The sequence below is a fragment of the Gambusia affinis genome, linkage group LG06, assembly GCF_019740435.1.
Source record: "Gambusia affinis linkage group LG06, SWU_Gaff_1.0, whole genome shotgun sequence".
NCBI lineage: Eukaryota > Metazoa > Chordata > Actinopteri > Cyprinodontiformes > Poeciliidae > Gambusia > Gambusia affinis.
The window spans coordinates 11,158,336-11,180,672 of NC_057873.1; the positions used below are offsets into that span (position 1 = coordinate 11,158,336).

At 38.6% G+C, this 22,337-nt stretch overlaps 1 protein-coding gene across 1 annotated transcript; it reads right to left on the minus strand.

Moving 5' to 3' along the window:
* Positions 1-8,118: 8,118 nt before the first annotated feature.
* On the minus strand, positions 8,119-11,514 carry LOC122832250 (homeobox protein otx5-like). The gene is made up of 3 exons (XM_044118818.1): positions 11,000-11,514; positions 9,744-9,895; positions 8,119-9,623 (listed from the first exon to the last, which is right to left on the minus strand). The coding sequence occupies exons 1-3, from the start codon at positions 11,097-11,099 to the stop codon at positions 8,988-8,990; spliced, it is 888 nt and encodes a 295-aa protein (XP_043974753.1). The 5' UTR covers positions 11,100-11,514; the 3' UTR covers positions 8,119-8,987.
* Positions 11,515-22,337: the final 10,823 nt, after the last annotated feature.

Below are 22,337 nucleotides of genomic sequence, written 5' to 3' on the forward strand. Positions count from 1 at the left end.
ATATATTTGTGTAATTTTTTTTTTCAATCTAACTTGAATGCCCATTTTTCTTTTTTTCTTTAAAGGATGAAAAACATGGCAATGTCATCTTTAAAATGACAACAGTGCTTAGTGTTGTTCTCCTGATAAACAGGACCTAACCTGACCTGCGCTGGCACGGCAGAGATCAGGGTGAAGAAGTGAAAGCTAGGCAACAGCTTAAACTAGATCACCTTGACATGAACTTCTACTCAGTGTTTGGTCCAATCGGAATCAGAATCAGGAGGAAGTACTTGAGCTGCAGCTGCACCCATTGTACAAGCAGAATAAAAGAATAGAATATAAAAATAGAAAAACACAAGTTGTATATGTAAAAAAATAATAATTTGTGTATATTAAATATTCAGAAATTATTTAAAAACAAATAAATAATAAAACTACCCTAATTATGCCAGGAATCCAGCACTGTTTTGCTTTTACTAAAATATTATCTACTGAAAGAATGAAAACTAAAAGACTTTGACACAAGGAAGAATCTATTATCTCATTTTTCTCCCCGTCTTTTTCTGCTTTTTGCAGGACTTTATTTGTGCTGGTTCCCCCCCTCTTTTCTCATATTTGTGAGGTTAAAGTTTAATTTACATGCGATACTTTATGTCCCATGATGCACTTGGCCTGCGGGAGCATCTGTCACTGGGGAGTGGACATTAGAACCAATTTGTCATTTGCTTTAATCCCGCCGATGAACAGAGACATGTCAAGAGAGACACAGACGTACAAGTGGAGAGATGATGAGGAGAGAGTGACGGCAAGGATGAAGAGGAAGAGCACACGAAGAAGGAGGAGGAAGAAGGAGACAGTAATCCTGTCTAATTCACTTAGTGTTGCGCTGAGGGAGCAGGACACTAAGAGGATTTGGGACATTCTCCAAATTAGATCAGCAAGAATGACAAACTGCAAGGAGAGCTGGAAGAGAGGAACTCTGGGGCAAACTGGGAGAGGTGGCCGCATGAGGGCAACCAGCAGGACAGAAGGACCGAGGGAAAAAAAACAACAAGAAGGTTTTAATAGTTTGAATCGTTCCTCAGGAACTCCCAGACATCAAAACCTCACCTGTCTGCTAAAGAATCTGATTGCAGTATGTGTTCAATACTCTTTGCTGCGCCAAACACCAACTACTCCCATAATCCCGACAACTGTTTCAGTCAAACATATTAATCTGCGGCTCTGAATGCTGACTTTTACTATTAGAGATATTAGCTAGGTGTTAAGTTGTAATCTGCAGTAAAGCCCTAAGCAGAAGTGTATACTGAGGTTGACAGTGCTGGGTGATCCATTCATAGTGTAATACTGATCCTGTTACCACTACCAGCTGCAAATCACTCAAACCCTACTTACGCTGCAGGGCTATGTGATTCAGCTGCCACACAAATCGTATTTAATGATTAATGCAATCTATCACACACACAATCTACATGGTGCTAATTTATCTCCTGATGAAACTTATTAAGCACCTCTGACACATAACTAACAGTGAAACTATGTTGTGGTTACATGGATTGAAGTTAGTAAGGAAATTGTGAACTACACTTCCTGAGGCCTGAAGAAAAGAATGTCAAAAATACAAATAGCATTTCAGATAATATTAATGCATAATCATTTGTCATGTTCAGTACTTGACTTAAATTTGACCAAGACATAGTAGTTTTTCAGTAAAAGTAAGTTGGCAAACTACGACCTTTAGGACCTCCGACAGTTTATGGATCACTGTGGAGCAGAAGATGCCATCTTGAACCTACTTCAACAAATTTACTGTCGTCTGGACAAAGAAAGCAGCACTGTGAGGGTTATTTTCTTTTATTTCTCCAGTGCATTTAACACAATTCAGCCTGATTTGCTTCATCAGAAAGTCAAGAAGGCTTATTTGGAGGCCTCAACAATCACCTGGATCAATGACTACCTGACAAACAAGTCGCAGTTTGACTGTGTGTCTAATCAGGTAGTTATTAGCACAGGAACACCACAGGGAACTAAACTCTCACCATTTCTTTTCACTCTGTACACTTCAGACTCTGACATATCGATATGATAAGATAGAAAAGAACATAACAGCAGCTTTTAGTTTTGAACTTGAGATTTTGTTGTACTACAGAAGTAAGATTTTTCAGCAATCTGATTCTTCTCCTCTGGAAGCACCACACAGTTTTTCTCATTCTCTACTGTCATTTAACGTCCCAAATCTTCCATTTTTGATAAGGCTTTCTGTTCGAATGTGTCAGTTGAAGTCTATTCATTTGGATCTGAATCTGGCTCTTTGACTGGAGCTCACAGAAATAAAAATTCAATTCAGTTCATTTATATAGTGCCAATTCACAACAAATATGGTCTCCAGGCACAATTTAAGAAAAAAAATTCATTTGAATTCAATCATATGTGCATTCCAATTGATATAAGTGGTCAAATAATTCAGTAAGCTCAATTCATTATTCAAAGTAGTTTAAATTGCAAACTGAATTCTTTTATATAAAGCATGCAGGTCTTTCAAATTGTTTCTTTTGGTTTTTCTTTTTTGTCACATTTAAATGTTTCAGACCATCAAACAAAAATTTAGTTAACCTGAGTAAAAGCAAAACATAGTTTTTGAATAATGAATATATTTATTTAAGAAAAACAGCTATTCCAAACAAATGTATTTAATGTTTAATACTTCCCCAAATCCACAAACAAGAGGAAGACCTAAAAGAACAAAAAGGCTTAAAAATAAAACTACAAAACATTTCAGAAACAGGAAATTGTGTGATGGTCGTGACATGACCATGTAGGTTGTGCATATCCAAAAACCCTGCAGGTTGGCTGAAAATAAACACTTTTGCTAAGAAGAAGGAGAAAATTCCTCAACAGGGATGTAAAACATGCTTGATAGTAGTTATGCTTTGATTTGCTTCCCCTCTCTGATCTCTTTGCACATATTGCAAAGAGTTTGGACACCACTGCTTTAAGAATACTGCAGACTCCTTTGAGGATACAGGAGGTCTGCAGGTCTCGGGGAATTGATTTTATGGACTACACAAGGTGACATAGTGTAAGAAAATTAAACTAAACTGCAAATATAAGTTCATCGTCGCTTAATTGTGGGACACAAACAGCTGTTTATGAAGGCTTACATTCAGCCTGATGGCATAAAGCTGAGCTCAGCATACTTCCACGAACGAACGGACAGACGGATGGATGGACAAATGAATAGATGAATGGATGGACAGACAGACGAAGACAGTGTCCTCCTGTAATCCCCAGCAGCAGCAGCAGCAGCAGCATATGGACTGTAAAGCGCAGAGACACGGAGTCAGGACTTAGAAATATGATTCATTTCTTTCCCCTCTCTAATCTCCGACAAACAAGCTGGTGGCCGGCCTGCTCTGGAGGCGCAGCGTAATCATGCCACAGGCTGCTGCTGCTGTTGCTGCTGCAGCTGCCTGGCTTTCCCTCCACCCCTTCCTGTCTTTGCCCCCCACCCCTCGTTCTCCCAGCCTCCAGTCCAATTTCCTCTTAATCGATTCCTAATCCCAACGCCACCAAAACGCACTCACACCAAACACTCGGTCAGACACAAACACACAAGTGGAGCCTCTGAAGCATCAAGCACATCATAAAAACATTTAAAAATGCATATTTTTACACATATGCCTGATGAACGTGTGCAAAATGATGAAAGTTAGTAAAAAAACAGAATCACATGATGCAGTTTTTTTAAGATGAAGAGAATAAAAACCATAAACAACTTTTTTCTCTTTAGATTGCAAGAAAAGTCCAGAAAACATGCTGTGCATGCATGGAAGCCTCATTATTTCTTATTTAATGTATTTCAATATTTATAGCAGATATTTTTGTACAGTTCTGTAGAAAGTATTTGGCCTCAACTTTAAAACAGTTTTCATTTGACTCTCTCAAAGTTTAATTTGAGACAGTCAGTACAACAGTAAAGTATTTGAACTTTGATTTTCCCAAAGTTGAAAATCACGTTGCAATTCCAACTTAAAACGCAAAAGAATTTTGTTGTGAATTGTTTCAACAATAAAATAATCATGTGACATTTCAATGAAACAAAGTGGCAATATTTTGTACTAATAAAAGGCAAACAGTTTCCTAAATCTTTGGGAACATTTTCTTCCGTTTATTTGCTCTAAATTCCCAGAAACAAAAATGAGAACTTTCTTAAAATGATCCTTCTTCTATTAACCAGATTGAATAGATTTAATTTTGCTCAGGTTTTGTTTTATTTTTGTTTTGTTTTTTAAAAGTTGGTGGATTTTTACAGCCATGCTTACTATAAAGTTAGATGAAAACATTTCAATTTAAAGAAAAATGATACAAGTCATCACTGGAAGGCCAAAGTTGTACCATTCATTCACTACAATCAGAGGGCCACAAAAAAATATTCTAAGGGCCACAAATGGCCCCCTGGCCTCACTTTGGATACCATTGTCTTAAAGATTAATTCCATGCAAGTCACACTTGGAAAGCTAGTGTGGGCATGTAAAAAAATATAAGTGCAAATGTATGTATAAAATAAAATACCTATTAATTAAACTGTTCTTTTATCTTTAATCAATAAGTATTTATTACTGAAAGATGAGGAAACAACGCATTTCAAGCACAGAAGAGAGCTACAGTTCAAGGTTTAGTTGTTATATTTATACATGTAAAAAGAGCTGGAAAGTGTGTGCTGTGTTACACTCTGATATGAAAGGGCAAGTATTGAAAGAGGGTGTTCACTTTACAATGACTGTAACCATGAACAACACAAAGCAGCTATACTGAAGGCCCCCAGCCATTTTAAGTAAAGTAATATATTAATTCACTCACTCTAGGTATGTTTTTGATCATGGAATAACATTATAACATGATGTAAATTTCAAAAAAGTTGATTTTGCATTGTACCTCCCCTTTAAAAATTCAGTCCCATTGTGACAAGCTCAGTATATTGTTCTACCGTCCGCGTTTTACATTCACTCAGACACAGAGGTCAGAGGTAAACCTTTCAACATTATTGTAATACAGCTTAGATACGTTCCTCTGCTAAGAGCATTGTGTTGCGATACAAGACCCGCTGCGTCGGTGCAAGATATCATCTGAACACGCATGAGCTAATAGCACGCTTAAAACCGTTCATGCAGTCCACTTCTCATAACCCCGGTAGAGCTGACCGCCCCGACCTTACAGTGGCATGAAAACACAGCCAGAAAGCCAAAGTAATCTGCCTGTCCCTCGAACTTTAGTTTGGGCCCGGCAGAGTGATGGGACTCGGTTTAATGGCCACTTCTAATCTTTATTCTGTCCACTCTGCTCCGTTTCCTCCCATTTCTGCCTTATACCCACTGAAACTCTTCTGTGGATTAAAAAAGCTGCTCTCACAGCGTCACAACAAATATCAGAGAAATCACAAGAAAATGTTGCCTTGCAAAAGTAGACTAATTAGGTGTATGACATTTTTGTTGGAAAGCATACAGAACTGTTAAAAAATTTAAACAAAGAAATGAACAAACTGAAGATGTGGCTTGATGGTAACAAGTTCTTGCTGAATTTGATTAAAATTAAAATAATGTTATTTGGGAATTGCAAACCAAGTTCTGAAACAAAAAAGAGATAAATGGTGTAACTATTGAACGAGTTCAGGAACACAAATTTCTTGGCGTGATTATCGATGACAAGGTTAATTGGAAACCGCATATTCAATATAAATGAAAGAAAATATCAAAGAGTATTTTTTTATAATGAACAAAGCCAAGCAATTGTTTGAACAGAAAGCATTATATATTATCTACTGTTCCCTAGTTTTACCCTACCTCAGGTACTGTGCAGAGACACGGTGCAATAATTATGCAAATTCATTACAACCACTAATTAGCTGCAAAAAAGAGCAATAAGGATTATTAATAAGGTTGGTTACCTGGATCACACAAATCCATTATTTATGTATTCTAGATTACTAAAACTTTCTGACTTGGTGAATTTACAAACAGCGCGTGTCTTATTTAAACACAAAATGAACAGTTACAAGAAAATATTCAAGAATTGTTTTCAAAAGAAGAAGGATTTTATAATCTCAGAAGAAAATACAAATTCAAAGTTTGTGAGATCAGAACCGCAAGAAGAAGCTTTTGCATTTCAATCTGTGGTGTGAAACAGTTTGACAAAACATTAAACAATTCAAACGTTTGCATAAGGAAATTGTTTACACTAAATATGAGAAACTGTCTTGATGTATTATGTTGTTACATCATTCTTGGCATCAATATTAACAATATTTTGTAGTTAATACTGTTAGGGCTATTATTAATATATCATTGAGTATACTGCACTAATCAAGAATCAGGAAGTAGAACGAAGGAATACTTAAATAATATATATAAACAAGATGAGATCATTTTATGATGTTGCTGGAGAAGGGCTGGGTTTTAATAAGCTTATATTTATTAAAACCCACTCCTTTGAACATTTATTGTTTTTGCATTGTTGTAATTTTGTTATAACTTGGCACATTCAATAAAGTAAAATAAAAAGTAACAATAAAAAAAGTTTTGCTTTGTTCATCCAACACAACTTCAATGCCAATCAGCTAGAGAAGAACTGAACCAGAACCAAGACTCTTAGACTCTTTTCTTTTCCAAACTCTCACTTTTACACTAATGAAAATAGTTCTAATTATTGAATTAATTGGTAGAAGAACTTAGAAATGATGAACTTCTTTAATCTCATGAGAGAGCAGAAATCTTCAGATAAAATCTGTTGATATTCAGGATCCAGTCATTCAGTTTCTCATTCAAAAAACTTTACTTCTTAGCTCTGGCAGTACGGTAGTCTCTGGCATTAGTGTCTTTGCTTTATCTTGTTTTTGTTTCTTTTTATTTTATTAAGTCATTAGAAATTAGATCACAGGTTGATCGATGATGACCAGAAGCGTTAATTACATTTAAATCATTGCATCAATAGTGAATAAATCTTAATCCAACAAACCTATACTGCTTTTTCTGTTAGACGCTGCAAACTGGGGCCTAGCCTCACCTGACAGAACGAACAACTAGAGCTGCAATGGCGCGGTTTAAATCGAAGTATATTTGTATATCTCTACTGTCCAGTCAAAGTCCAGGCCAAAGTCCAACACCAATTGATCATTGAAGCTCAGAGGTGTTCTCCATCCAATCTGACTTTTTTTGCAAGAACAAAATTTGTCATCTAGATGTTGAATCTTTATAGAGACAAACTCCAAAATATGTAGTTCTACAAATCACAACTTCTTAACTATGCACAACTTTTGTTGGTCTATTGGAAAAACTTATTAACGACGCTGAGGCTTGTGCTTGGTTCCATCCAACATCTGCCTGAACTACAATTATGCTGCTTCGTCTAGTGACTTAGAGACAACAGTGAGCCGAGAGCTTTAATTAAGTCATTTAATGTCTCATCTGAAACATCAGCACTATCTAGGTCATGGTGAAAACGCTCACACACAGGAGACATATGCAAGGTACAAAATAATCCATGGCAGAAAAATATAGGCAGAGAAGACTACAATGCAAAAGAAAAGAATACAGAAAATTATAAGAAGCGTGAATAACATTGTGTGTCATCAGTGCTACTTTTATTGGATGAACCCCTGAGTTTGAAAAGAAAAAAAGAAGTATAAACAAGAGAAACATGAACAGTAAAAAGTTGGCATTTTTCTAGATTTTAAGGATGACGAAGAGAGAAACAGAGCCTGTTGAGTGACACCAGACGAGATTGCATTTTCAAGTTTTAATATTTACAAAACAGCAACAGAAAATTACCTTTATTAGCAACATCCATGTCGGCTGAAGACATAGTAGCGATGATGATAGTATTAATACTGATAATACTGAACATAATTACCATTTTTTTTTAGTTTTTTTTTTTTTTACTTCAACAAGTTCACAATTTATTTTATTTTTTTTAAAGAAACATAGTATTGTTAAAGTCTAACACAAAGAAATAATCAAACAAAAAAAATTTAACACACACAAAAAAAGTGGTGTCACTTCTTTACAAGATGGAGTGGAGCGAGGCACCAGACGCTCTGTGCAAAAGGGACAGGCTGCCCCTTCCTTTTTCTCTGGTGCGGTTTTCTCTCCAGCCAAGCTGTCCACCAGAGCAGCAAATTCAAGAACTGCTTCTCTCAGGCAGCTGAAGTGAGGGGAGTGGGCATCACAGTGAGACTGTAGCTGCTCACCCTGCGTGGAAGTGATCCTGTTGAACAAACAATGTCCAATGTCCAGGTTTGTACTGCAGTCTCTGGAAAAGCCAACTCTTCCCAAAAGGCTGTTTGGAAACATTTAGGTCCCCTCTTGTTTCTGGACTAGTGGCTATCCTGTTAGCCATCGTAACTATGACAACCCCACAGTTCTTTTCTTGACCAAGTCCCATTTCTTAGATTGTTAATCAGGCAGATAAATTAAAAAATGGAGGTACAGATTTGTGTAGGTTAAAAATAAAAATAAAATCTAGATCTGCTTCGGGTTTGTTTCCATTAGAGGTGCTGATTTCAGATTACATCAACAACCAGTTGAAATGATTGCTTCTTCTTTTTTTTATTACTGTTATTTATTATTATTTCTAATCAACGCCTGTTTTTAACACTCTGGTGTAACTAATTAGATTTTATTGTAGCTATACAACATAAGTCTTGTATTCCTTACATGTGGCCTCAGTTGAAGGCTGACATTTATGTTTCTTAAAAACACACATAGAAACCCGATAGTCCAAGAAAGAAAAAACTCAAGCATTAACAGATCAACTTCCATACTTCTTTTATTCTCCTTTTCTGTAACATTAGCTGATTTGTCCCTCAGCTAATGTCTCTATGTCCCCAGCTCTCTGTCCTCTACTCAAACACCAACAGTAATATGGGGGTTATTCACACTACTTCTTTTTTTTTGTTTGTTTGATTCCCCACCTCTTTTTATTCTCCCCCCGCTGTTTGAACCCGCTGTTATTTACAAGACCTGGAACTTCCAGGAGTTCTGGTCTTTGTAGTCCAGACAGTCAGCGGCATTGAAATTGAGCTTCCAGGCAGCTTGGTCTTTGTAGTCGAGACAGTCGACGGCTCCGAAGCCCAGCGAGGCTGCTGTGTACCCCTGGGAGGAGAGCGAGGCGGGGGACTGGCTGAGGGGCCCTCCCATCGAGGAGGCCGTGATGGGGCTCAGCGCCCCTCCGGTGCCCGACAGCTGCGGGTGCATGGGGGACAGGTAGGAGCTGCAGTCCAGGCCGGTGAAGTAAGAGGAGGAGCCGGCGTAGCTCTGGCTGTAGGCCGGCGCCTGGGTGTAGGTCATGGGGTAGGTGGTGCGCTGCATGCAGGGGGTGGTGGAGGCTGACAGAGGGTCCGGCAACGGGGAGATGGAGGCCGGGCTCCAGATGGAGACGGTGGCACTGGCGGAGCTGGAGCTGGGAGTGATGGCTGTGCCTGGAGGAGGGGGCGGAGGGCTGTAGGGTCCATTGGTTGGGTTGGCACTGGCCTCTGTGGGCGCTTCTCTGGCCGGGGAAGCCTTCTTCTTAGGAGGCCTGGGTTTGGATTGGCCGGTGCTCTGCTGCTGCTGCTGGCGGCATTTGGCACGGCGGTTTTTAAACCAGACCTGCAGAGCACCAAAGTGAATCAGAGTGATCAAAAAATAAATAAATAAAATAAAAGGAGAGGATTCACAAAAATATGAGAAACGTTCCACATGTTGGCCTTAATTGTCCAGTGACAATACCTGAACTCTAGACTCAGGCAGGTTGATCTTGAGAGCCACCTCCTCCCTCATGAAGATGTCTGGGTATCGGGTTTTGGCAAACAGAGCCTCCAGGATGTCCAGCTGCGCACGCGTAAAGGTGGTGCGTTCCCGACGCTGCTTTCTTGGCGTACCTTGAAAAAAGACAATAATAAGAACAATAATAATTGTTATTATTATTATGTTGCTGTTGTTGCTGTTTTTGGTTTAGTGATTTTACTTTAATTTTGTAGAAAAGATGCATTATATTTCATCACTCTACGAAACATAACATGTCATATATACCTGGAAAAAAAGCGTTTCAATGAAATCGTCACGAATCCAGTGCAAGTAAAAATCGATCCAGCTGTTTTTGGGGAATTCCTTTTTCTTTTCCTTATTTTTTGAAATTATTATTTGTGTTTTTTATTTGTGGTTTTCGCGTTTAATGAGATTTCATGTAATTGTCCAGAATGCTTTAATAGTTTAAATTTTAAGAGGGAGAAGATTTATTATTATTATTATTATTATTATTATTATTATTATTATTATTATTATTATTATTATTATTATTATTATTATTATTATTATTATTATTATTATTATTTCTCTGTATTGTATTTTTTTAATCTTCTCGGGGAAAAAGGTCGTTTGAATAAAGACCCCCTTTACACAGAATAGGCTATATACTTATCGTCCAAATTGCTCGATTTTCTTCTTTCTGATCTTTGTTGGAAAGCTTGTCTAATCGGCGCCGGAAATCCCTGTTTTATTTGAATTATTGTGTGAAGATGACAGATGTTCGCAGCGCATTGAAAAACAATAAGCGCGTTAACCCACTGAGTTAAAAGGGAAAAAAAATGGATAACTAAAAATACACGATGAGAGTGTTTTCAGGAAGTAGGTTAGATGATTAGCGCAGCAGATTGGAGTTTGTTTTAATTCGGCGTGAGAACAGGCTGCATTTTCATTCACACACAGTTTCATTGTTTTGTTTTGGGGTTGTTGTTTTTTTTTTATTCTGTAATCCTCTGAACTGACAGGTCAAGTGAGCACATGTCCTGATGCCGGAGGAATCAGGCACATAAAACGAAGTATGAAAACTGAAGGAAAGATTTACGCACAATTGATTTGCAAATTCATTTCACAGGCTTGCACGTGTGTATCAACCGAGAGAGTAAATTACAGGGATGAAATAGACACTAAGAAAACATTCAGTTAATAGAAAAAAAAGAAAACAAACCCAACTTTTTACTTACTGGGGTATCCCACGGCTGCGGTGTGTAGCAGATCCATGCCCGGGCCGGACAGCGTTAACCCGTTCACGGCGTAATGGGGCTGCTTAATGTAGGACATCATGCCTCCTGCCGGCTTTAAAACACTCCCTCACTCCCTCACTCTCTCTCTCCTTCTCTCGGGCCGGGGGCCGGCTCTCTGAACTATTTCTCCAGGGGGTGTTTCTCTCTTTCTCTCTCTCTCTCTCTCTCTCTCCTTTTCTCTCTAACCTGTTTTCCTCCCTCTCTGTTTTTCTTTTTCTCCTGTTTATCAGATGTATTTTTTTAAACTATTTTCTGCCCTTGCCTTTTGCGTTCCTATCTTTCGGCAGCAGTGCACCTGTTCTCCTCCTGATGCGTAAAAGCGCAGCGGACCGGAATCGCTCTCTGACCCTTTTGCTCTGATTTAAAAAAAATAAACGACAACGATAAAAACAAAACAAAACAAACAAAAAAAACAGATTAAATCAACAAATGACCAAATTGTCTGAAACAAACCCGCGCATCTATTTTTCTCCCTAAAACGTCGTGCGTAAAGGCAGTGCGCATCAGGAAAAGAAGTTGCTCTGAAAATGTTTGCCAGACGCGGCTCCCGGTTCCTGACAGGAGTAGGAGGATGCGCTGCAGGGTGGACAAGTGAGGCGAGCAAGAAGAGACTGGCTAATTAGAAGAAACTTCTTAACCAAGTAGACGCACAGAGCCCTCCCCCCTTCCCTCTCTCTATCTCTCTTTCTCTCTCTCTCTCTTACGCAAACTCATTCGCTCACGTTGCGGGTTCAGTTTGGTTATCCTTTGTTTTACTTTATGAAAAGTTGCACATCATTTCTCATTATAAGCTATGTTTATTTGACATATTAAATTTACATTTAAAATAAAATTGTATTTTAATCCACACACACTCACACTTGTTGATATGCTCAACAATTTACACAAAAAGCAAACGGAAAAGAGTGACCAGTTAAAACCGAATAATGACATTTGAAAGAATAAGGTTTGAAGAAAACTTGCGTATCTATTTGAGCTGTTTTTTGGGAGTTTTACTGTTGTTGTTGTTGTTGTTGTTGTTGTTGTTGTTGTTGTTGTTGTTGTTGTTTGGTATTTTTTAAATAACGGCCATTTTTAAATTGACCTCCTGAAATAATTGGGCAACCATGGCCAGAGAGCCAGGGTAGAGTTATCAAGAGGCGGAGAAGTGGGTACAGGCCGGATTAAAAGCAGCACAAAGACCCCGTTGTTCTGCGCTTAAATCCCTTCCTGATCCCCAACATGCTTCTTTTGGCCCCTTCATTCATACATTTACCCCAAGCTTTATAATAATAATAATAATAATAATAATAATAATAATAATAATAATAATAATAATAATAATAATAATAATAATAATAAGGCACAAATAAACTAGGCAGCTGTCGCCTTCTTTACAGGTTTTGAATAAACCAGGTTTTCGTGAATTTCTTGTTACGCTCCTGGTTTGGAGCCCAGTGCTCCCGACAGTAAATCATGCAGCTTCTCCTTAAATCTGTGGCCTCTCCCTACAACAGGCAGTCTTGGTATTTGGTTTGGCTTAGCCTTTTGCTCTGGCTGGGCTTCGGCTTGTATGTTTCAAACCAGGGATGAGCAAGGGCACACAATGGAGCAAATTTGATCTGCAAGCAGATCACAGATGGTCACCCTTTTTTTTTTTATCTTTTAGGGCAACACTTCCACAGGCAAATAAAGTCTTCTTAAAATAATTTTTAAAAGCTGCTTTTGTTTCTCATCACTAAACAATAATCCTGTCATTCTCTTCATCTCTCTTTAGTAAATATCGCGAAAAATCTAGATATCAGTACCAGTGAGGTTCATTTGTCAGATTAAAGGTGCTATTTAAAAGTTTAAAATCTTTTAAATGGTATTAAACATACTTATCATTACGGCTGCTGTAAAAAAAAAAAAATAAACTGAGGTATATTCTAATTCATTACACATAAGTTAAACATCGTCATAAGAAACACAATTACGTGTCTCACCTAGTGCAATAACACTAAAATTAATGCACTTTTCAACGAAATTATATACTTCTAATTCAATAAAAATAATGAAGGGATTAATTTAAAACGAATGAATCTCAGGCAGTTTAGAAAGTTGATCAGGTTAAAGCATCACACTGAGATGAGTTGGGGGTTTTTTTTCGTCGCTTTATTTGCGTTCAGGCTCCATGTTCACTGGTTACTCCTCCTCTCCTCGGTGTAGGGCCTTTATGGTTTTGCTTGTATCATCCTCTGCGGCGAGACAATTTTCCCAGTGTCCAAATCCGATTCTGCGCGCTTGTTAATTGAATCGGATTTCTTATAGTTTAAAATCCACACACACTCACACACACCCATAGGCCCATGCAGCTAGTGCCCAAACTGTATAAGGGGTTTATCTAGCTGGGTAAAGCCAAAGCGGAGATATAAAGACACACCGAGAGCTGCGGGGAGATTCTACAGGCGTGTTTGAACGTTCCCAATGCTGGAAGAAAATGTCTTGAGTTGATGCTGAAGGGTGTGTTGGTGTTTGTGAGTGGGTATGTGGGTGGGTGACTCTGGAGGCCTGCATCCTCCTGATGCTGGGAAACATCCAGTGGAAGCTCCATTTCGTTCACAGGTAGGCTACGCTTTGTCTGATTATTTCCCCCCCTTGTGCTGCTTCGACACAGCAGCAGGTTGGACTAAGCTAACTGTCTGGAAAAATCTGAACGAGAAGAAGAAAAGAAACTTTGGGAACTGAGAGACCTCAAGGGAGCGCGCGGACCACGGCAGTGCATGCGCACTGCCGTGGTCCGCGCGCATTGCACTCTTTAAGTGTCCTCTGACGTAGTTTCTGTTACACTCTGTCTGACCGGAAGCACGGGTCATAAGTCGCCCGTCCAAGATCAAACATAACAGTAAATTAATTGCTAATACAATAAATTTGCTGTTAGATATAAAAAATCAGCAAGATTACAATTACTCTTATGCGTGATTTTACGGCTTGTTCTGTCATTAGGCCCAGTCAGCCCAAGGCATCGCAAAGTAAGCCTACAAGTGTCAGACAGAAAAGTTCTCATAGTTCTCATATTTGTCTATAAAAATTAACAATCTTTCAATTTACTCTGATTGTTTTTAAATGGCGAAAGATATCAAATAAGTTTCAAGATTAAAACTTGAAACATTTATAATAAAATGTTCATATTTAAATGAGCTTGCGATGTATTTGCTGTACAATTCATATCAATCAATGCTGCTGCTCAAATCTGCCCTTTAACATCTGGCAAAAGCTCCCATAACAATTCCCAGTTTATTGCAAATGCTTGTAACCAGTGCTTAATAAGCACAACTAATTAAATTTGACCAAACTCTTCCTACTAATTATACCAAGGTTTTTGTTTAAATTACCTAATTAAGATACTAAAGAGCAATGATTCACTTTTGAAAGTATGAATCATGTCTCATTTTGCTGCATCAGTAAAACAGAATTCAATACATTATTTTACAAACATAGCATTCTTTTTAAGTTATTTACAAAATAACTGTAAAACAAGCTGGGATCGATGTGTAATGCTTAATGTTTCACACATAAACAACATTATTTTTATTTAAAAGAAAAACAGAAGTGCTGCTGTGATGGTCAGTGAACTTAACCCAATTTTAGGTAGTGCTGGCTCAGATTGGATCTGTGGCTTATTAGCAATGTTTTAAGACTTTGTGGCTTTATATTTCTGACACTAATTTGGCCGCTGAATCATCTATTGAGTGACTTAAAATTATGCTTGAGGAAGTAAAGAAACATGCTGGATTTTATATAGTTTCATAAGGACATCTTATAAAGTTAGTTAGGTTAGTGTTTCTGTTATTTCTTTTCTTTTTTAAAATTTATTTTGCTTATTTTACTTTAATCCTGTGTGGAGTTTGGCATAAGACCAATGCTAAATATCAATGCTCTTTGATCAAGATGGTGTATTTGAGGCGGCTGCTGCATGACAAGTGTTTCTGGGTTGTTTGAAGGAAATTGCTCCGAGATGAAGATCTGCTGGGCAGTTCAGACGCGCTAGGACCCAGAGCAGAAGCAAATTAAGGACAAGCATCACATAAGAGGCTTAGTGCATTTAATCTATATTGCTACACACAGAGACACACACACACAGAGACTCGCACACACAGACTCACACACGCAGGATTTCATAAACATCCCATTTTGCAACAAGCACGCATTCATGTCCCCAAAGGCGAGTGTTGCCATTGTGTTTTCATTTAGTTTTTCATTTTCTCCAAACTCTTTTATTCCCCCTTGCTGACCTAAGCTTCCATCTCGTATTGTTGGAAAACTTTTGCCCAGATGCTGTCCTGCTCCTCTCATCCTATTTCATTAGCAGACGGCCTTCGATGAACTAAGAAGCCAAGAGCAAACTCATTTGTTGCAGACAATTATAGTCAGAAAAGCAAGCAAAAAAAAAAAAAAAAAAATACTCAGGAAAGCTTCCTTATCCTTCCGATGAGCGTCTGAGTGATTCATCTGCCCGTTTCACTGTTAAATCTGAACAATCACTGCGGCGGGTCGACAAATGAAAAAAAGGATTTCAAGCTGAAATGAAAATGAAGTTTGACTAAGTCATAGCTTCTGAACAATCATGCTAATGAAATTATCTTTCCATCCAGCCTGAACAGAAAATGCAATTTTCTTTGTTTTCCAGTGTCCCTGGAGAACATTTATCCAGAATTTCCCTTGCCAACAAGGCTAGACACTTGGTATTCATTCTGATACCTGAGTCTGATCCTGACTGTAAGAACAACAGAAGAGCAGCCGCCATGAGGCGTGCCGGTATGGATCAGAAACGCCTTCTGAATCTGAATCCTAAAACAGCCATTCCCAGCTGTTCGATAGAGTGTTTGCTTTTTTGTATGTCTGTGTGCGAACTGTGTGCTTATGTTGCATGTGGGAGTGTGTGAGACATTTACGCGCTCACGCACACAAACACACCCATACACACACACACACACTCGTGCACTGAGTTCAGCCGATTTATCATAATATGCTTTATCTGAAAAGTAAGTATCTTACCTCGGGATAAAGGGAGGAAAGAGGGGTTTGTGGCCAGATTGACAGAGGAAGGGTGAACGGATAGAGCCGAGCAGAGCGCTCGCTGCTCTGGAGCGAAGAGCTGGACTTTTAGTTCGGTGGCTGGATTGATCAGAACTGAGAAGGTAACTGGGCTTGGTGGGATGGGAGGGAAAGGAGCGGGCCGCAGTGGTGTGTATGTATGTGTGTGTGTGTGTGTGTGTGTGTGTGTGTGTGAGAGAAAGAGAGTAGACAGGAGACTGATGCTTGGATGAGAAGGAAGCAGTGTGGTCTCAGAGAGGGGGACTGGTGGATGTTGAAGTACCTGGAGGAAGTTGATTTATATAGGGTGGGGTAGAAGGACAAGTGGAGATGTGTGATGATGATAAATCAGGAGAAGTCAGTGGGAGAGGGACAGATGGGTGAAGGGGGGAGCATGGGAGGGGCATCGGGACTGGACCACGAGCTCTCTGAGGGTCTCTACCTTCACATAGAGAATATTCTCACAGAAGCTCATTTAAATTGATATGATTTATGTTTCCTAATGTCATCCTGTCGTTGCGCTTGTGCCGAGTTATAAAAGCTGTAGTGCTTGTGTGCATGTGGGGGTGTGCTTGTGTATGTGTGTGTGTGTGTGTGTGTGGGTGTGTGTGTGTGTGGTTTGGAGTGTATATTGAGGTCAGTGTGTGTTAACTCCTCATTTAGGAGATGTGAGGATTACCCAGCATGAGTTCAGGCCGCGCCATGTGTCTCTGCACCCGGACCGCTTACGTCTCCTATACCCACAGAAACACAACCACATGAAATGGAGGTTCTCACGCTGCCTATAGGTTATACTGCTGTGTTAGTGCACAGTGCATGCCTGTGGAGTATAGACTTTCATATGCATGGGCTTTTGTTTACGTGCACGTCCATCTGGAGGGATTTAGGGTATGAGCAGTCTGGCATGAGTCTGGGCTAAAGATAAACTGCAGGTTGTTTATATAATGAGGAACTAACTGACTGTATACAGTTTGGTGTCTATATGAAGCCTGGAGGATCACTGAGAATTGAGTTTTGTCTCCATTTCACCAGCAGAACTGTTATACAGTGAAACCCACCATCACACCAGAAAGTCTGGAAATTAGCTGAAAGAACATCAAGTCAGAATCTGTATATTTTAGGAATCTGATATTTTAAATAATAAGTAGGAATATTAAAGAAGTAAAATTTCCTACAGCAATGATGACGCATGGACACATGTTCATGCTTTATCACATTACAGTCTCAAAATAAAATTTATTTTATGTGATAGACTAATAAATACAGAGTAGCACATGGAAGTGATGCTTGAGTTTCAAAACGTGCTGTGAACAAAAATCTGAAAAGTTTGCTATGCATTTATATTAATTTCACTTTATTCTGACACCCCTAGACAAAATCTAGTTACTTTTCAGGAGCTCCAGAGACGCATTTCTTATCTGGGCAAAAACTATTAGTTTCACCTTCCACAAATATTATCTTCATGAAAAAATAGCAAGGCAGAAGTCATTCAAGTCCAATTACCACTTGCTAAAAGTCTTGGAAAGTCAAGAAATTGCTCTGTTCTTGAGGACAACAATTGAACCTTTTGGCTTACATGCAAAATGCTATGTATGCAGGAAAACTATCACCCTAAACGCATTCAACCTGGTGAAACATGGTGGTAGTAGTGTCATGCTGTGGGGATGAATTCTTTCAGACAGAGAAGCGGGTTAGAGTTGATGGGAAGTCGGATGTAGATGCAGTTCCTGGTGGATAACCTGAAGCTGAATAAGACTTGAAACTGGGGCGGAGGCTCGTCTTCCAGCAGGTCAGCCTCCTTAAACCTGAAACAGGGAGCTCCAGAGAGCTACAATGGAATCACTTTTAGTTAAAGATTATTCATGTGTTGGAAGGACACAGTCAAAGTACACTCCTAAATCAAATGTTTGTCTTCATCTAATCTGACTGAGGTTGAGCTGTTTTGCAAGAAATTAGTAACAATTTCAGTCTCGTGAGCGAACCTCAGAGCACACCTTTTAGATTTATATTTTCCACACAAAGTAAAAAATTTTTCTATCACTTCAAAGTTGGTCGCTACAGAGGACTCCAATTTATTGCTGGAGAATCAGCGTTTTCACAGATTTTTTCATAGAACATAAAATATTTGCAAGAAAATGCAGCTTGGGAATATTAAAAAACCCTTAGAATTCTTGTCTGCACTCTATTGGTTTGCAAAGCAGCCAATCCAGGAGCACCAGGAGTTTTCCTGGGTGCTGATTGGCTGGAAGCCCAAGGAGAAATGGAAGACTGTAGGTGTTGACTTCTGTTGTAGTGCTAACACAGTTTCACACAAACATATATTTGGTGTCTAAATTCTTAAAACAGAGAATTTACGTGAGAGTTTTCACTTCTCTGCAGTTCCTGACCCCATCTTTGGCTACTTTATGTTGCTCTATTGCATAAAATCAAACAAAGTACAATGAAGTTTGTGGTTGTAATGTGACACAATGTAAAAACCCAAAAAGTCACGGTGTGCTATTATCTTTGGAAGGCACTTTGTTATTCATTCAATTATTATTATGGAAATTAGTTGAAAGAATCTTTCTATAGCAAAGACATGTATATTTAGGAGGCTAAAAGTACAAATAATCTGCTAAAGTACAAAATCAATCATGTTTCACATATTTATAAAGTTTAAGCATATGCACTTTACTCATAATGCCAGAACACAATGGAAAAGAAATATACTAATGATATAATTAAAGCATAATTTTTGTTTAATGTAATGTAATGGGATGGGATGTATTTATTAATTTTTAAAAATATTTTTTAAATCTTTATGACATTTGTGAAATAAACTAATCTAGTCCTGAACTTTATTAAAGTTAAACCCCAATGATGTAATGTCTCTTTTTGAAGGTTTTGTTAGAATACATCACCAGAAAAAAAAAATGTTCTGGTTTGTTTCTTGAAAAGAAAATCAGATCATTTATTTTTGTAAATTTCAAGCATTCTGCAACATTTCTCTTCAACAGTTCCTAGACTAATTTAACACAGCCTTGCCTCTACATGTCACCTATTTGCTGAAAGCTGTTAATGTGAACTTCTGTGAGACTTTCTAAAGAGGACAGGCCATCTTTCCACACATTTTCTTCAAGTTTTTCCAGAGGATGTATTGGACAGAGGACAGGGCTGGGGATCAATACCAGTAGGGCTTCATCTTTAAGTAATGTCTGGCAAGCATCTTGATCAATTTCACAGACTTCAGGCCCCCCGATGTGTGCATGTGTGTGTCCTGCTGTCTTCTAAGAGTAGACAGATTTCTAATCCGCTGGAGACAACAGCAGGTTGGGTCTGCAGGCTGTGTGTGTTTGTGTGTGTGTTTGTTAACTGACATCATTTTACCCCCTCCTGATCAGTGTCTGGGGTTTTAGCTTGTTAACACCTGTTCATGCCATCATACTCATATGATGGCATACACTGCAATATAGGAGTTAAAGAAATTGTTTCTGCATCTGTAGAACCAGACAGTTTATATAAAACCTTTGTTTATATAAAAATGTCACATTGGATAAAAGCATGTGATTCATACATTCCGGCAGCAAAACTTTATCTTTGGCAATTAAATTTATTTTCAATGAACTATTCATTGAGGCCAAAGGTCATGCAGGCACTAATGCATCATGAAAATCTCGATATGTGTGCCCAAGAGAGAGCTAGGTCTGAGGAGCATGTGTGTGTGTGTTATCTCTCAGAGAACAGGAATGTTGCTGTAGGTGAGATGATGTCCGATAGTTTGAACCCCATCAGCACCAGCAGTCCCCTTCCCCCAACCTGCACCCTCATCACCCCATATGGCAGGAGGCAGCAGTAGTAATCATGGAAGTGGAGCAACAGGCCCTGAGCCTCACTAATCCCTGGCCACACTTCGACACGTGCCACACTGATGCATACGCTCGCCCTGCTCACACTCACAAATGGCTATTGAATTGAGGGACCTGATTTTAATACTCACTCACACATCTAAACAATAGATTTGGCAAGCACATTGCAGATGACTCATAAGCAGAGCAGAGTGATAATGACTGCAGTGTTTTACTGTAACACCAGGTTTAATTGCAGCTAGTTGATGGAGAGGATCAGCTTCAAGTTGCCTCATTAAGAGCACTGCGCCAAATACATTTTGTTTGATCTGCAGCCACAATTCGCCAAGCTGTCCCCAAATGGCACTTTTCTCTTTTTGCTGTTTGTTTTGAACCCAACTTGTCTTTAATGAATAAAAGCTAGCACACCCATCAATGCAAAAACCACACTGAGTCCTAATTGACCACTGGAGAGCACCTTGCCTTATTGCGCACACAAAGGCGCTTGCACCCATGCACTGACTGCGTCACACAAACACACACACACACACACACGCACACACACACATACAACCTTTTAACTGTGACGCATAAGGAGACAGGGCCACAATGGCTCTCTTATTGTTAATTGGCTGCTTAATCCTGAGGAATGCTTGTGATTAGAACCTGGTGGTGGGTCAGGATCTTGCTCAACACTCTCGTCCACAATAGGCGAGCTGTAACAGAGATCTGTGATGGAGCACACACACCAGCGGACGCAGTCACATGCAGAGAAGTAAGAGCCAACATTAATATTTGCATAAAGAAATGCAGAGTCGAGTATAAATGTTGGTGCTTGTAGACCTGAAAGTGGCAAGAGAGTTCTAATCAAATCCTCAAAAAAGTGAATACACACAGAAATCTTCCCCATAAAACCAACTCAACTATACAGAAACCCTAAAGAGGATAACAATGACAATGGTGCACTTGTTTATGATTTAGAAGTCAGGTTTTCTAGGTTTTATTATCAATCCTAACCTCAAATTCCAAAATGGCTGCCTGGCATCAGTGTAAAAGTTGTTACTAGGTGCAGGTTAATAGCAGTTTGATTAAATAAACATTAGATATATGAAAATGGTGGGAAAAGAGTAAGTTTCAAGGGTTGCTGGACATTCTAAAAAGAAGTCTTTATAAGTAGACTCATTCTACACAACAATGGAACCACAATAATCTACTTCCTTTCTTACTTCAAAATAAGAGTTTCAAACACATCGACCATGTCATCAGACTTTCACATCCTTGTAACAGCTGGATTACAAAGTGCACAACAGATTTCATTTAGTTTAGAAATATGGTGTAATATTGTTTTATTTACGCAAGATCTTTTGCTGTGAGACACTGAGACAGAAACAGAGCCCTCTGGTTTTCTGCTTTGCAACATGCTTCAAACTGGGATGATGTTCCAAGTAAACCAAGATTGGACTTCTTTAGATATTCTCCAAATAAACTTCATCTTGTTGCAGAAGAACTTAGTGGTAAATAACTGTCAGAAAATGGAATAACTTTTCAACTCTGAGCACACCAGTCACTTTGAAATATTGGTCACATTGTTTGATTAGCAACATGCATTTTAACTACTTCGAATGTGAAATAATCCAAAATGGATTCTAGAGTGAACTGACAATAAAACCCAGTACTTTTTAGGGATGTAACTAGATACAATGAAATCTCAAAATGCATCAGTATGCCTCTTTAAATTGAATATTGTCTTGCGAAGTGCTATCTATCGATCTAAACTGTTATGAGCCCTGAATGTGAAGAGCAACATATATTTATGTTGGACAGTGAAGGAAGTACTTCTTGGGATGTTGCATTGAGAGAGACGACTCATGCTACTACTTAGTATCTCAGTTTTTGAAGAAATCTCTGCTGCACTTAATCGTCTGTACTCTACACTAAACAGTGAGTCAGTGAAACACTAATTTACTCACAAAGCCTTAATTAAATTTGTATGGATAAATGAAATAAATGTATCACCTCTAAGCTTGTGTCATGTTCATTAGTAACATTCATGACATATTGCATAATGTCATCTTGTGTGTCGTTTATCATATGTACATTCATATGATAAACGACACACATGTACAAATTGTAATTCATGTATTTATCCTATAGTTCATCATTTCAGTAGTATCATAGTATTACATTGTATATTATCAAACTGCACCATATGATGTTGCATTATATCATAACACAACGTAACTTTGTATAACATAACAAAATATGACATGACATAACAGTAGCATGACATAGCATAATATAGCAGAGCATAACATAACATAACAGGATAACATAATAAAACAGTGATCAAAGGTTTGTTGATCACGTCAAAACAACGTAACAGTAGCCTGGATGAGAGA

What these genes read in the sequence shown, in the direction of transcription:
- LOC122832250 (XM_044118818.1), bottom strand. Translation starts at nt 11,099, where the DNA reads ATGATGTCCTACATTAAGCAGCCCCATTACGCCGTGAACGGGTTAACG. An exon ending in CGCAGCCGTGGGATACCCCA is followed by an intron (nt 9,896 to 10,999) that starts GTAAGTAAAAAG and finishes TCTTTTTTCAAG; the next exon opens with GTACGCCAAGAAAGCAGCGT. An exon ending in TGCCTGAGTCTAGAGTTCAG is followed by an intron (nt 9,624 to 9,743) that starts GTATTGTCACTG and finishes GGTGCTCTGCAG; the next exon opens with GTCTGGTTTAAAAACCGCCG.